The sequence below is a fragment of the Heterocephalus glaber genome, unplaced genomic scaffold (genome assembly GCF_053883595.1).
Source record: "Heterocephalus glaber isolate CG9 unplaced genomic scaffold, H.glaber_assembly_v1.0 deba00001556, whole genome shotgun sequence".
Taxonomy (NCBI): Eukaryota; Metazoa; Chordata; class Mammalia; order Rodentia; family Bathyergidae; genus Heterocephalus; species Heterocephalus glaber.
Window position 1 is genome coordinate 4,482,046 of NW_028258347.1, and position 16,053 is coordinate 4,498,098.

Below are 16,053 nucleotides of genomic sequence, written 5' to 3' on the forward strand. Positions count from 1 at the left end.
CCCCAACAGATGAGAAAACATAGCGTGCTGAGGTCACAGTGTTGGCCAGGCCTGTGAAGCCAGGAGACTGCACACAGGGGCAGCGGACACTTTCTCCTCCAACATGACACCTGGCAACCAGGACTCTGTCTTCCATTTGTCACTCAAATATATAATGGCATGTTCGTCTCTTTCTGTAAAGACACTGCCTCGAGTACCACACGGTACAGACCTGTGGTTGCTCCCCGTTAAGCTCAGGATTCTAAATGAATGGACTGACTTGGTCCCAGCAGGTGGTCTGTATACTCGGGGAGGCAGCACGGGTGAGGTCCACCAACCACAGCCTTCGACTCTAAGTCATTTGCTCTCTTTTCCAAGCTCACTGTCCCTTTTCCTTATCCCCGTGATCTTTTATGCGATCCATTTTTGCTGTCTTATTCTCTATACTACTTCTTTATTGGTGCCTAAACCACAGGGAACCCACTTCTTCGTAAAGGCTGGCTGCACAGCACCGAGGCCTTGCACAAGCCCGGGGCAGCACCATGAGGCACGGGCACCTCGGTCCAAGTCAGCACCCTCGGTGTCCAGCCCTTCCCCGCCCTCCCCAGGATGATGCAGCGTGTGCTCGCGTCTGCGGCAGCTGCCCAGCATCCCCAGATTTTCCAACTGCCTGGGCCTCAGAGGTCAGCAGGCCGATAACTTCAGTTGACAAAGGAGGAAACAGGGCCCCCTTGAGGTTAAGGGACCAGCTGGGGTCACAGAAGTAACCAGCTGACAGAGTACAGGACCAGATCCCAGACCAGGCCTCTGAGGAGCGAGCTGGAAAGGCCCAAGAACCCATGCAGGATTCCTCAGAACCCAGGACAAGATGAGCGAGCTGAGAGAAATCTGGGAGTGAACACAGCGCTTCCCACACCAATCACCCCACTACTTTAGAAATTCCCAGATATTCTTTTTTTTAAGCAAGTAAGCATATGATAATTAAGGGGAAAGGCTAGATCATTACTCGGCTTTGTTTCTACCCATAGAGCCATCATTTCCTTACACTGGGCATCTTACACACCTAGGGACCCTCCCCTGCACTGACCTCTGGCCTAGCCACTCGGTAATGGAAAGCAGCTGATTGTAATGTGCCAGGGCCTGGAGTGTGAAGGAGGTTAGGATGCATTCGAATGCAATTAGGCTAAGATCGGCTCCAACAGAAGAAAAATCCATACACATGTTGAAAGATCTGAATGCCTGAATTCCCAACCTGATTACGACTTACATTTTTGCATGGTTTGTCAAAGCAGATCACTGAAATCAAATCAAGATGTAAAAAGGGATAAAGTGGTTTTCCTCCTCATTCTTCCATTAATCAGCATGACCTCGGGGAGAAGGGGACTCTTCCCTTCCCACCTGAGGCCAGCTGGGGACCCCTGGAAGTTATCCCAATTTCTCCCACTGCTGCTCAAGTTCCAGGATTAATTTTGGAGGTTTTATTTCTGACATTTGTAAATAGAAGTTATTTTATTCCAGAATACTTTACATTTCTATCAATAGTTAATTTTATTTCCCTTTTAATATAACAACAAAAATTCCAATGTAACTTTTAAAACCTACTTAATTTGAAAGCCTTATAAAAATTCATTTTATAGATAAAAATACAGATACCGGGATTAGAGCAACAGCTGGCTTTTCCTAATACACAACACTCGGTAAAACCTAAACACAACCCAGAGCCTGCTGCTGGATCTCTTGTCAAAGAGAATCACTAGCAAATCGTGCTCAAGCAATTTGGGGGCCCAATGTAAATGGCCAACAGTGGCAGGCATACTCCAGGAGACCAGCACAATGCTGTCAGCACAAAGATTACAATGCAATAAGCATTATGGTTAGCAACCTAGCTGATATCTACAAAAGTGTCACACAGATGGACTAGTCAAAGTAAAGAGTTTAGGACAGGAGGGGACGTGCTGGCTCTGGTCACACATGAGCATGTTGGTTACAGGAGCATTTCCAGGTTAACTTTTGCTATTAATGTAAACCACAACGGGGACCCAAGGGCTGAACAAGGACTGGGGGAGGCCACTGCATAAACAAGAACAACAAAGAGGGCCTGTATTTCCAGTACCTGAACATATCAGGGTTGTTTTAGGCAGAAGGTTGCAGGTTAAATGCTTTTAGCTATCCAAGAAGTGGCTTATTAGTTTTGTAAGAAAATATTTTCTTATATTATGACTGAAAAAATACCTAGTTTAAGTGAACAAAACCATCCTTGTTAGTGAAAAGCAAGACCCTAAAACGCTTTGTTTCAGAAACTCAGTAAAGAAAAGCAAAACTAATTCAAGAGGAAAAGCTGCTTTCGTAACAGTAGCTTCTGGATCTGGATCTAATCGTTCTCGAAGGCCGACTGGAGTCTTACGCCCTCCAAGTCCCATCTTTTGCCATGGATCACAGACATTCTCTATGAGGCAGCATAATGGGGCTAGAAACCTACTTAAAGCAGAGATACGTTCTCGGGGCTGAGCTGGAGAACTGAAAAGGATGCCCCAACGGAGTGAAGGCAGAGAAAGACTTGGATTATTTTAAGAGGCAGTTTTCCAAACACAATTTTCTGCTTTGCTTTTCTGTAGATGCACTAGAAAATTCCAAGTTCGTCCATGGCGACGGGGCATCTGCCAGCAACACAGCGAAGAGCCGAGTGGCTTCTGCTTTCGAGCCTCTGCAACGGCACTGCAGATGGCATTCCAAGGCACACCTTCTCCTGGCTTCTAAAGGCCTAATCCTGTTATTACAGAATCACGACTACAAATCAGCACGGTTACTACAAAGGGCTGGATAAACACACACATGCCAGTAGCTGTTTTCTACAAATTATTATCAAAACAAAAAGGAATAGCTAATTGTGGTAACATTAGGACAACGTTTATCCCCCTCAGTGTTTGGGAGAGTTTATTTGAAGTGGTCATCTTCACCTAGGAATGATGCAGATGGTTTTACAGACCCATAAACCTTTCCAATCTAAACTCTTCTCACCAAACACTGGCAGTCTGCTGCCCCAGAAAGCAGAATCTGCAGACGCCTGATTTCACAAGAACTCATTTTTAGGGTACATTTGCAAAAAAGAAAAAAAACACATGCTTTTAGAACTCTGATTTTAGAAGGCGCATTTGTAATGGATTCTGGGCTATTTTAAGGTATCATGAAAGCAAATGAAATGTTCACTTCATATTGACAAGTGAAGCGCCTGTCTCTAAATAAGTCAAGCAGAATTTTACCTCCTCTCCAGTGTTTGCTCGGGTTTCTCCGTGGCTCAGCAGCCTCTCCTTGGAAGGAGGGGAGGGGCTGGCCAGCACCAGCGCCAGTGAGGGAGCGGACCTACCTCCTGGGCAGTGCCGCGTGGCCATCTTGCATCGCCGAGACTCTGCAATGGTCGGGCAGGGCATCGTGTCCTTCGCTGGCTTCTTAACAATTTGCCGTGTTCTGGTTTCCAGGCCCCATTTAAATCCACACGTGCGGTTATTTCTGCTGCACGTTCCCCATTCGCTCCAATGACCAACTTCACACCCTTCTAATAAAGATGAGAAAACACAAAAGCGGATGCCAGTCGGTCTCCACTCTGCAGCGCCACCCAGCTCCCACAGTGTCTCCCACCCCTCCAGGTCCCAGCAGTGAAGTCCCAGCCCGCCTGGCCCGCACTCACGACAAGGCCTTGCACGGCAAAGCCAATGCCCCACGTGATGGGAGAGCCCTGGTGCCCACTCGTCCACACTCCCTCTCCTGGGGGTCCTGACACTGAAATGTGCATCCCGAGACACTGGCCACAGAGGCCCATTTCACTCCAGGGCAGAGGCGCCGTTCCACAAGTGGGTTCAAACGCCCTCCCAGTCCCACGGAGGGGTCGCTGTTATTTTGGAAGCAGGGGAAGAGGGGCGCTTGTTCTGCATTTTGTGGTCCCCTCTGTTCTTCCATGCATGCACTACAAAATCCCAAGTTTTTGTGTTTCTCCTAATTTCCTAAGCAAACTATTTTCCTGTAATGATTATTAGTAATTTGTTATGATAATAAGAAACAGATGTACAAGGGATGATCAAAAATAGGGTGAATGTTTGAATTAAAAATATAATCAGACTCACAAGCTTAAACATAGAATGGTTTCCCTTTAGGAAAAACCCAAAATATAAATAAAGAACAAAATAAAAGATAGACAATAGGAAACAGAGAGATAGATCTTTTGCAAATGGGAAGGGGACTGAGAGATGGGGGGAATGAAAAAAGGATGAATATGCATTCTGTGCACGCTCCAACTCCTCACGAGGAGTGCACTTAGTACGTACTGCTTTCAAATGTGTGCTAACAATGAAACAACAAATGAGGAAAATAATAATACTGCATATATCAGAGTAAAAGACACACTGCCGAGAATGATGGGATAAATGCGCTTGAAGTTTAGAGGTAGCATTTTGAGGGGGACTAACGGCAGTGTGTCTTTCACCGTAATAAATGTTTCATTTAAACACTGACTGTATCTTTGATCACTCTGCACTGAGCAGTCATTTATGGGAATTTCCACATTATAAAAACACGGTGCTGCGTCCTCATCTGCCTCATTCACTGGATCTGGCACTGTGCAACCTCTGCTTCTTCCCCAAAGTCAAAATGACCAAGAAAGGGAAACGGGTTGAGTGGATTCAGAACCTCGAAGCAGCCACAAAAGTGCAACTGAAGACACTGGGAAAGGAGACTCCCATAGCAGCTTCAGAAAGTGGCAAGCACAGTGAGGTAAGCGTTTTGAGGGGAATTCATGGCTGTATGTCACTCAGTGTAATAATTTTTTAATTTAACCATTCACCTTATTTTAAGTACATCTCATATTAGATGATAAACGTTATCAGTACTTAAGTGGGTTAATTTACCAAATGTACAACTAACAAACTCTGAACCAAGACATTGTATGAGACGACCCATCATCTTGATGCCTAAGGAACTAAAAAAGCAACAAAGTAATCTTCAGTAATCAACAAGAGAAAACATTTGTCTTCAGGCTGAGTGTGTCCAGCATGCATGTTGCAAGAAACTGGTCTGAGGCCGCAGTGTGAGAGGGCGGGGAGCTACGCACCCACACATTCCAGGGTCTCATCCAAGGGTGCAAAGCCGTCTGGACATTCACCAAAGCAACGGCCTCTGTGCACATAGAAGCCGGCTTTGCACTTGGTACAAAAGTCTTTGCTGAAGCAGGAGTCACAGTTTTCTATTCTGCATCCTAAGAGCAGTGTTAAAGGGAAAAAGAGAAAACTTCAGTCAAAGAAGTGTACTGGTCTTGCAAATAAAATTTTCACCAATTCTCTGGCTAGCTGATTGTATTCTGCTGGCCAGAGAAGTCTCTGCTCACAGCCTTGGGGTCCTATGTCTCCCCATCCTCTCCTAAGTCACCACCCCTCATGCAGCAGTTCTGCCAGCCCTGGGCAGCAGGAGACCCTCAGAAAGGCTGGCAGCTCCAAGTGTGGCCCAAACACAGGAGGAAGGAGAACAAAGAACTTATATTAAAAAAGAGGGCATGTGCTTCCTACTAAATCAATACTTATCTGACCTCACAAGGCCTGATTCGCTCTCGGATGTGGCCTGCACCAATAAGCTTTCAGTCTAAAAGTCAGAGCAGTAAGCGTTGGGAATTAATTCGACAAGAGCCTTGGTGATCTCTGCTCCCTTCCCTCGCGTCTTCCCCGCTCCAGCACCAGCTGGCAGCATGTGGGGTTTCTGGGATGACTCATCCCCCATCCTGTCCCCCAGGACCTTCTCCACACAAATCGTGCTAGAAGAAAGCTGAGTCATTTGCTACCAAATTCAAGCAGAAAGAAAACACGATGCACTCAGACGGTGGACCCTCTGCCTCTGCCCAGCACAGGCGGCTGTGGTGAGGACCCAAAGCCGGGGGAGCCAGCAACAAGCTGACACGACAGGTGTGTGACCGGCACAGTGCAATTCAGTGAAGCCACGTGTGCACACACGTGTGTGTGTGTGAAGTCACTTAAAGAGGTGATTTGGGAAGGGATGGAGAGTTTCGAAATGTTAAAAATGTTATGTTTCTGAATCCTATGACTTTCATAATTGCAGTATATTCATGTAAGGAAATATAACGGACAAGATCATCAAAACATGAGTTCACAACCCGCGTAAGTTCACAAAATGTCTCTGTGCCACCGCTGTGAAACACCCTTCCGGTTTCGAGGGCAGGGATCAAGAAAGGTGCTTCACCCCGCGCTCCTTTTGGGGCTTGGGCTCCAGCTCACAGACTCAGGCTTCGGCCCAGCCCCGAGTCGGACCCGCCTCTTGTCAGGCGCTCCTCACCATCCACTGTAAGGAAGGGGCGAAGACCCTGCCTGAGCAGCAAGCGCCTCCCACCGGGCCCTGGCCTCCGAGCCCCTCTACCAGCCTGAGGTCCCCACCGCCCTGCAGCAGGAGGGATCCCAGGGCCTGCACCCGGCCTCGGCCCTCTCGGCTTGCCAAGCCCTTCAGCCCAGGCCTTTCCTGGCACCTTCTGGGCTCCAGGCACACGGAGCCCGCCCTGCTCAGCGCTCCTGAGGCAGCTTCTGCACTGGGTGGGAGTTTGGGGCTCACAGTCCGGGGCTCTCTCCTCTACAGCAGCTCTCCCAAAACTCTTCAACTCTTTACCCTTAAGTTTGTTTGTTTGGTTGGTTTTTTTGAGACAAGTTCTCCCCAAGTAGTCCAGGCTGGTCTTGAACTCATTAAGTTGCCCAGAGTACCCTCAAACTTGCAGCAATCCTCCTGCCTCAGCCTCCTGAGTGCTGGGATTACAGGCATGTGCCAAAACACCCAGTTTACCCTTAATCGAATTAGCATTCATATCAAATTCATTAGCTCTTTATATATAAAAGTGAAACATCCTCATCATAAATAAAAATTCAAACAGGTATGGGAGTTTTAAAGGAAACTGAAAATCCTATCTCAGGTGTGCCAGTCCATTAACAATTTCCCAGCTAACTGGAGGGAAATCTCTGTCTTACACATTGAACGAGTTAAAGCCCACTGCAAGCCCACAGGATCACACAACAGACGGCTCAGAAAACCTCATTGTGAGTGAGTGAGCAGGTGCACCGAGGCCCTCTGCACCGGCCTTTTCTGCACAGGCCTTTTCTGCACAGCATGGGCTTCTGGGCCTTGCTCAGGAGCAGGACGCCGCGTCTGACCGCATGCTCCGCCTGTGGTGGCTGAGGGCAGTGCTCGCAGCTCAGTGCTCACCTCCAGGAGCAGAGAGCAGCGTGCAGACTGGCTGCAGACAGGCTGCGGCCAGCGTGGCGGCAGCGCTGCCACCTGGCGGGGGGGGGGCTGGTCCTGGCCAGGACTCAGACCCGTGCAGCCCGTCCTCCCCGGCCCCGGGAGGCGCTCACACGACCGTGTCCAGGCCACGCAGCTGCACAGTCCTGCGCTGCCCCGAGTGCCCGGCCACACCGTGTGACCCGCCCTGCCCCGCGGGAAGGGGCCTCGAGAAGGACCCCGCCCTGCTCTGCCCTGCCCTGGACCTCGACCTCGATCTGGCTGCTCCCAGCACAGCGGCCGCAGTGGCATCGCCGCCCCTGCCGGGTGCGGACCGAAGAGGCGCCCACACCCCACCTGCTGCCAGGGCCCAGGGAAGATGCCAGCGCACCGTGTCGTCTCTGTGCCGAAGCCGCCTGGCAGGACAGGAGCGAGACGGGCGGGGGCACGGGGCCCGGGCGACAACGGCCAGGCCTCAGCCTGCGCTCGGATCTCAGCCGGCGACCGCGCCTGCGCCCCAGCGTCCGCAGGCCCGGCCGAGGGGAGACGGAGGCAGAGCGCGGGCCCCAAGGACGCGGGGACCTGGGCCGGGCGGGGGCAGCACAGCACCCTCCTCCTCCGGGCTCAGGTTGGAGACAGGAACCTCCTCCCACCCAGAGCTCACATGGTCCTCCTGCCATGCGGCCGGAAATCAAACTGCAGTCAAGAGCAGAGAAGCCGCCTGCACTGCCCTGGCAGTGAGAGTAGAATCCCACGCATCGGGGTCCTTAAGGGGAAGGGGGAGACGGAGGAGGCAGAGACCACCCCGGCCTTGGTGCTCGCGGGCCACCCCCCCACCCCCCCGCGTCAGCCCGGCCTCTCGGGGCTCTGGGGGCCGAGGCCCTGACACCGCTGCCCGACACGCGCTCCCCAGCTGCGGGGTCCTGATGGCCCCGCAGCACGCGGCCCAGAGCCCCTGGAAGCAACAGCTCAGCGATGCTGAAATCTAAGGGAGTAAAGGGGCAGCTCGCTCCAGGAAAACGGCAGACTCGCCTCGTGGAAAGTACTGCACCGTGCAGCTTAGTGTGCAGGGTCATAAACTCACTCAGATCTTTCTAGGCGACTGACAACTGCAGCTACTACTGGTTGACAACCGTCCCAAACTTAGGCTGGCTTAAGAGTGCCTCTAAGTTACCAAAATCACTCATTTCTCACACACTGCACCAAGCCCCATAGGATGGATGGATAAAAACCACTACTCCGAAGCTAACACTACCTTTTTAAAATTGAGTCCAGCTGCGCAGTGCACTGGAAACTTCGTAATAATTCAACGAAAGGAGAAAAGTGGACACTGCAGAGGTTTGGGGCCTCAGTGGCTCCTGGCGCTGTGTGGGTGGGTGGCAGAGTGGGAAGCAGCACTACCGACAGGAGCAGAGGGGCCTGCAGCCCGGGTCCCTACCAAGCAGCCCACTGTGGACGCAGCCGGGCCTGCATGGGGAGCAGAGGGGGCCCACGGCTCAGCCGGCAGCCTGAGGGTCAGAAGAACCCTGCCTCTGCGTCAGCCTTAGCCCGTGGGTGTTAAGCGGCTCGACAAACAGATCCCAGTGCAGGTCCACTGTGTGACTGCTGATCCAAGGACCAAGCTGCTGCCAGCAGAAACACTCACCAACCTGGGGCAAAGAAGGGCAGGTCAAGATGTGGAGGGAGGAAGCTCAGGAGGGCTCTCCACATGGAAACCGCGAACACTCGGTTCACAGTAACGCACCGGCCGCTGTCTGCATCGGAGCAATGCCCCTTCCACTTACCCTGTTAGCTGATCGCGTGAAGGTGTGCGCTACTGCGATGAAGGGTGTTACGTGACTTTACATGACAGTCCTGTGGCTCACACTCGACCTGTTAATCACTTACAGAAACACACTCGCTGTGGACCACTCACTCCAGTGGTACAAGGGCCACAGCGCTTGCCCTGGCTTTAGTCGTGCAGGTAACAAACCCATCACAGTCGTCTGTTGAGCACCTCATGGAGTCGTCTGCTCTTAGTGCTAGAAACAGGGCCAGGAAACATCTCAAGGCCACTCTGCCCCCTCAGGATGCTGGGGATGGGGTCAAAGCGGCCTCCGCTCTGTGCTCCATCCTTCGCCATCCCCGGACTCACTCAGGTGTCGGGCACAGAGTCCTAGCCTGGGCAGGGGCCGAACTCTCTGCTGCTGTTAGGCGGACGTGTGGCCCTCACCCCTAGATTCACCTACCACAAAGCTCTGGTTTACTTGTCAGGGTGCCTTTACCTCAGCTTCTGAAGGTGTCTGTGTTGTCAGAGCCACTGTCTTTCTCCTCACCTAGTTCAGCTTTAAGTCTTGAAGTACCAGGTCATTTTCAAACCTCCCCAAACGCAGACTTGTGAGGTAGCTGCTGGTAGCATCAATGCCTGAACGTTTAAACATTCTCTCACTCACCCGCAGAAAGTGGAAGAGGCGGAGAAGGAGGAGGAAGAGAGAAGGGGAAGAGGAAGCGGAAGAACAAGCAGTACTGAGGTTGGGTAAACTCTGTGGTCAGAAATGAGGAGCCATGGACCGTGGCTTCACTCTCCTTCCCCAAGTGATGCATGTTCGAAGTCATTCTCACACGGCAAATGGAACTAAACCCGGGACACATCTGCTGGGAATACAGTACTGAGTGTTTTTAAGGAGTTTATTTTCCATTTAAGGGGATGGGAGGAGAAAATTACTTCATAAAATTGATAGCGATGAAAAAAGTTCTGAAAGTCATAAACCTACTGACATGTCCAATTCCAGAGTCCTGCCGGTAGCAGCCATCTGGTCTCCATTTCTCCTCGTGCCTTTCCTTCTCTGGTAACTCACCACCTACTCACGCTGAGGTGAACCAGGACAGCTGATCTCCAGCTCAGGAAGGGCAGGCCTCTGCCCCAGGAGGCCGGGCTGTGTGAGCTCCTCGGGGTGGGTCTCTGCTCAGCTCCTCGGGGGAGCAGGGAGCAGGCCGGCCACTGCCCCTGTGTGGGGTGGGCCAGGCGGACGACACCCAGCTCGGCCAGAGTCGCCTGCTCTGCCTGCTCTGCCTGGCACACAGCAGGTACTGCCGCCTCCCAGTGCTTAGGAACCGAAATTCCAACAGCCACTCTTAACATAGGGACGGCAGGAAGGACAGCAGCCAGCCCTGCCCGGGATCATGGTTTGTACTGCGGACTAGAGAACGAATCACGCACACCTGCAGGGAGGGAGGGTGCAGAGCTCAGGGCGGAGTGGGTCCAACCCCAGTGCAGAGGGCTTGTGGGCCAAGGGCAGGGCTCGTGGCTTTCCCGTCTCATCCGATGGCTCCGGAAACACAACTCCTGATTAGTTACCAATACGTCAAAATCCATACTGTTTCAGTAACCTACTAACTTCTTGCTTGTGAATGAAGGAGCTAGGTGGAAAGAAAGAGATGATTTTATAAAACAATGCACTGGGGCCAAAACTGGCATAACACACGTGCCTCACCCTATGGTCCGCTATCTTTCGTTGGGTGTTTGTGAAGGTGGCTTTGGCCACCCTGCCCATCTAGCTCGATGATAAGAGAAGGTATGGTCTCGGCCAGGTGTGGTGAGGCCCGCCTGTACTCCCAGCACTCTGGGAGGCTGAGGCAGGAGGGCTGCAAGTTTGAGCTAGCCTGGGCATCAGGGCAACTTAGCAGGACCCTGTCTCAAAAATAAGGAAAGATTGAGATTGTAGCTCACTGTGAGGGCCCTGGGTGCGATTCTCAGTACCGCAAAAAAGAAAAAAGAGACCAAGGAGGGTGGAGGGGGAGAGGAGACATGGGTGTGGAATGGTCTCCGCTGCACCCGTGTCACTGGTCCCAGGGCTCTGCCCTCCTGCACTTCCGGGCGGCTGAGGAGCCAGGGAGACAGCTCCCCAAGAGCCGCAGTGCTGAGCAGGTGCCCCCGCGGAAAGGAGGAAAGCAGAGCAGGAGGAGGCGGGCTTGCCTGGGTCCTGCCCTGAAGCGGGCCTGTCCACGAGGACCACCAAGGCCCCCAGCGCTGGGAAATAGGCCCCTCTCTTAAGTAGTGGGGGGGGGCTTCCACCCATTTGTACCATTTTAAAGCCAAAACCAAACTGATGCCTTTTGTAAGGAGCGCTGAAAACTACGTGGTCAGGTTTTCCCGTTTTGTTTGTTTGTCTGTTTGGTGTTTTGAGCCAGGGTCTCACTATGTAGCTCAGGTTGGCCTCAAACTCTAAGCGACCCTCCTGCCTCAGCCTCAGGTGTGTGCTGCACAGGTTTTCCTTGAGGGAAATGTCTCCCGGCTCCTAGGTGTTTGCCTGATAGATGCTGTCTTCAGCCAGAGGAGAGAGCACACTCTGAGGGCTCTGCAGGTGCTACAGAGTCGAATTAAAATGGGCCACAGCTCGCAGCAGCGGACACAACCCTGCCATCGCGCTGGCCCAGGACACCCGCTCTGGCCCTGACGCTGCTCACAGACCCCAACCTGGCCCACTGAGACCCTGCGGGCTTGGCCAGTGCTGGTGCAGGGTGAAACCCAGCCAGCAGTAGACCACCGCGACCTTTCAGAAGTATAAACCTTTCAGTCACTCCCCTGCTTCATATACGGGTGAGGTGCTGGGCACTGCCCAGAGCTGGACCACAGGATTCTGCCTGTCTTTCCCCCACTGAACTTTGCAGGGTGTGTGCAGGGACTGACAGAGCAGCCGTGCCAAGCCCAGAGACGGCCTCCACAGGCCAAGTGAAACCTCCCGAACCCTGCCCCGCTCCCGCGGTCCAGAACAGAGCTCACCGGCTGCAAGCGCCTACCCGCGCCCTGCCTTGCCCCCACACCTGGCCAGACTCCCAGGACCCTGCTCTCCCCTGGCCCCGACCACCCTGGGTCCCTGGGGAACACAGTGCTGCTGCCCAGGGCCCTCGAGGCCCGGTGCCGGTGTGGCTGACCTGTGGCAAAGTGATCAATGAACACTGCACAGTGAATCTCTCTCACTCTGAAGGAAAGAGTGAAAGTGAGTCTGCTCTGTGTGTCTGGCACCATGGCATGGTGTTTTCAGGAATAAACGCCTTAGAGGATAACACATTTCCTCCGAATCGGGCACCGATTTGTGCCATCCGGCAGTGAAGCATCCTCCTTGACCACAGCCACACAGGCGGGCGGTGCGGGAGTGGACAGAGGAGCTCCTGGAGGGCAGCCCGGGCTGTCCTGGGCCTGCACAGGGAGACTCAGTCACGGCCCAGGTTCTCCGAGCTGCTGGGCAGTTTGTCGGACTGCAAGGGCCCCGGCCCTCAGAGCCCCGCAGAGCCCAGCACTCTCAGAGGGGCAATTACCACACACTGATTTCTCCCTTTAGGAAACAAAGTCGAATGTCTGGAAATCCTTAAAGGACTGGAAACACTTCAGTGACCACTTATTAAAGAAAAAAGTCAAGGAAATTGAGATTTGTTTCATGTTCTAGTCTGTAATTGTGCACAGTAGTTTTGCCTAAGTACATGCTTCGTTTTGAAGGAGCAGGACTGAAAAGAGCACTTCCTGGGGTCGACTCGGCACGTGGGTCTGGGGAAGCCCTTCCTTCTTGGCCGCAGGGTGCAGACGGCTGGGGGGTGGCTGCGGAGGGAGAAGGCAGAGGAGGGGGAGAGCGAGGGGGGACTGAGGAAGAGGGGGCGGAATCCCGCTTTTCTTGGGCCAGCTCTGCTCCTTGGGAGGCTGAGGCAGACGCCTGAGCCCAGCCCGTCCGGGGACCCCTGTCTCAAAACCGAGTCAGGGCTGAGGCGGTGCGGTGGGAAGGGCTTGCGTGGCGTCCTGAGGCCGAGGTCAGCCTCCAGCCCAGCACCCCACTCACAGGCAGCGGTGGACGCAGCGCCTGCTCCCCTCAGGGCCCTGCTCTCGGGACCCGTGGGACGGAGGGACCGGCGGCCATCCTGCAGGGGCTGCCTACGCAGGAAGAGCTATCGGTCTGCCACAGTGGGAGGGCTCTGCTTTTCCAGGAGCTCTTTCCCCTGGGAGTGGAGATCACCCGATCACCAGGACGCTCGGGGACACAGGTGGCGCCCGGGGCTGGTTCCCCCCACTACCACCCACACACTCGCTGCCGGCTCCTCACATAGAGGCCACCTCTGTGTGCCATTCTGCATGCTAGGAGCGGTCAGCAGAAATGTCTTCGTGGATGGCAAAAGCGACGTGTAGCTTACTGTTTTACACATCCACGGAGTGATCCTCTCTACACGGCTGAGACGCACGGGACTCGAACCCACTGTGTCCTCACAGGGGCTGGGAGGGCTGGGGCACCCCTGCAGGGCCAGCGCACTCCTGCGCAGCCACCTGCCATCTGCGTTCGCGGTTGGAAGGGTTCACGGCCAACCCCATGAAGCAGATGCCACTGGCCGGGAGCACGTGGGAGGGATCCCGAGCAGCAGCAGGCCTTGCCTGTGACCTGGGCCGGGTAAACTGCAGCTCCCGGGAGACCAGGCATTCAGTGAGATGTCCTACAGCTAAAACCACTGGACAGCCATTTGTCTGTCCCAGACGCTGCCGTATGAAACGCAGCAGACACCAGGGGCAATGGCTGTGCCAGAAGGACCAAGAAGCAGAGACCGGCAGCTCTCAGCCTCTGCACTGTGCTCCAGGGAGAGGACAGCAGTGCAGCCCGCAGGGCCCTCAGGGCATCCTCCCTGGACCCCGCTAGGCCCGGCCAGGCTGAGAAGCGCTGCTGGCCACTGTCCTGGCTGTGCAGAGGCCCTTCCAGGCCCAAGCTCTCCCCCACCACCAACCACCAGAGCCCAGCCTGAGGGAGGTCACTGTTGGGGAAAAAAACAGCACAAGCGAACACCGGGGAGGATTCTGAAACCCACTCCGCAATGGTCTCCTGGCTCTGTCTGCCCAGAGGAGCTGCTTGCCTGGCGCAGCAAGCTCGGGCATCACAGTCCAGAGACTCTCCGCCCCTGCCTCTGCCTCACTGTGGGCCTCGCCCATGCTGGCCTTCGAGCCACTCCAAGTGTGGCTTCTCAGGAGAAAGGGCTCAGTTCCCCTCCATCCAGGCTTGTTCCAGGAGCGATAACCACAAGGGCCACTTCCTCCTGGGTCTCCATGAGCACCCCGAGGAGTCAGCACAGCAGACACGACCTCGCTTCCCCGGGGCTTAGGGGCGAGGTCCCTGGGGCGTGGAGACGGCAGGGCCTGCCCCATGCACCCCGGACCTGACCCAGCTCCAACCTGGAAGCAGGTGTGCATGTTGGCCCCGCGACTGAGATTATAGACACTTGTGAATTATAGTGCTGTGTGCCAGGGACAGGAAAGGGGAGCGAGTGCTGTACAACTGGGGCCTGGGGAGCAGGTGTTGCCGTCCTGAAGGCAGCACAGCCCGCAGGGCCACTTGCTTGGGCCCAGAGCAGCACAGGCACGGACACAACCAGGACGCTTTGTGCACACTGAACCCCAAACGCAGGAGGGCGGGGCGCAGGACAGGCCATGGGGATGATGGACATGTGCCATGTGCACGGACAAATCTGCCCGAGACCCAGTGACTGCACCCAGCAGGCCCTGGCAGGACAGCGAGCATGGGATCGGGGTCCATTTCCTTGCCTCGCCCTCCTGTGCGAAGAGGACTGTGATGCTCGCCCGCGGGCGGAGCCGCCACCCCTGCCTGGCGTTGCTGCAGGACTGCAGGTTCCCAGCACAGTCGCACCCTGAGCAGAGCCGCCTCACCAGGCCACGTGCCCTGCAGCAGGTCCGCAGCAAGAGCCCCGAGCTCCGGGTTCAGAGACAGACCCACAGCCCAGCACTGAGGGGAGGCCAGGGCCTGAGGCCGGGACCTCAGGGACCCGGAGTCCGTGTGCTGGACCTGCCACCCTCCCACTAAGGAAGCCACTTTGCATACTCGTCCTGCCTGTCGTGGAGGTCTGATGGCACCGCGGTGTCCTGTGAGCGCGGTCCACTTCCCTGTGACCCCACGCAGGGCACAGGGCGCACGGGACAGCAAGGAGACCTGCCGGACCTCATCTGGGACAGACTAGGGTGCCGGCTCCAGGTGCGCCCTCCCCAGAGCGTCCCTGCGCGTCCCTGCGCGTCACCCCACTGTCGGCAAGGCCCGAGTGGACACAGACGTCCCTGAGCGCACGCCCACCATGCCCCAACTCCTCTCAGGCCGCTCCAGCGCTTCAAGGCCAGCGCCCGGGGGCACGGGGGACCCTCCCTGTCACCGGCCCCCCGGTGAGTCGCCCATCGGGCCGATCCCACCTCAGGTCTCCTCCCGAGGCTGCCTCTCCGCTCCACCCCCGGGCCTTGGCCTTGGAGATGCCCGCTGTCCGCCTGGGACCAGAGCAGCCGCCTCCTCCTGCCCGAGCACCAGTGTCCCCCTGCTGCTGAGGAGATTCGGAAACGGGACAGCCCGGGCCTCCTGCCTCCTCATCCTCCACCTCTGAGCCCCGCACTGGACTGGACGCTCCACCTCTCGACGCCTTCCCTCGCGCTGTCCTCCCCTCAACTCCTCCTCTGAGTACCCCACAGCCCCGAGCTGCCGGCCCGTCCAGGTCCCCGTCGCGGTCACACGGGGCTCCGTTTTCCTAGGAAGCCGCTTCCCGGAGTGCAGCGAGTGGGACCCGGGCCAGAACCCGGCTGCAGTCGCCCGGTCCTGCTCAGTGCACCCCAGAATCAGCCGCTGCTGCGTCTGCGCGGGCACCGGGAAGCAAACTCACGGTGAATTAAGACGCCTGACGCAACCCTCCGGGCCTGCGTGCCCTCAGAAGGCAGCCTGAGCTCACTGCGCTCGCTCAGGGGGTCAGGCCGAGGCTCCGCCAGGGCAGCGCTCCCCATCGCGAGCCTGGACGCCCGGCCTTCGCGCTGCCCGGCTG

General features: G+C 55.5%; 1 protein-coding gene across 3 annotated transcripts in view; it reads right to left on the minus strand.

Annotated features, from left to right (window-relative positions):
- Rspo2 (R-spondin 2) overlaps positions 1 to 16,053 on the minus strand; it is a 115,253-nt gene that overhangs the window by 34,110 nt on the left and 65,090 nt on the right. For 2 of the 3 annotated variants that reach the window (XM_087190819.1, XM_087190818.1), the window contains exons 3-4: positions 5,081 to 5,224; positions 3,240 to 3,532 (exon numbers count right to left, since the gene is read on the minus strand). In XM_087190819.1, the coding sequence (XP_087046945.1) occupies positions 3,240 to 3,532; positions 5,081 to 5,224 (437 nt within the window). The remainder of the gene's footprint in view (positions 1 to 3,239; positions 3,533 to 5,080; positions 5,225 to 16,053) is intronic. The other variant, XM_004850282.4, reaches the window with a different exon arrangement.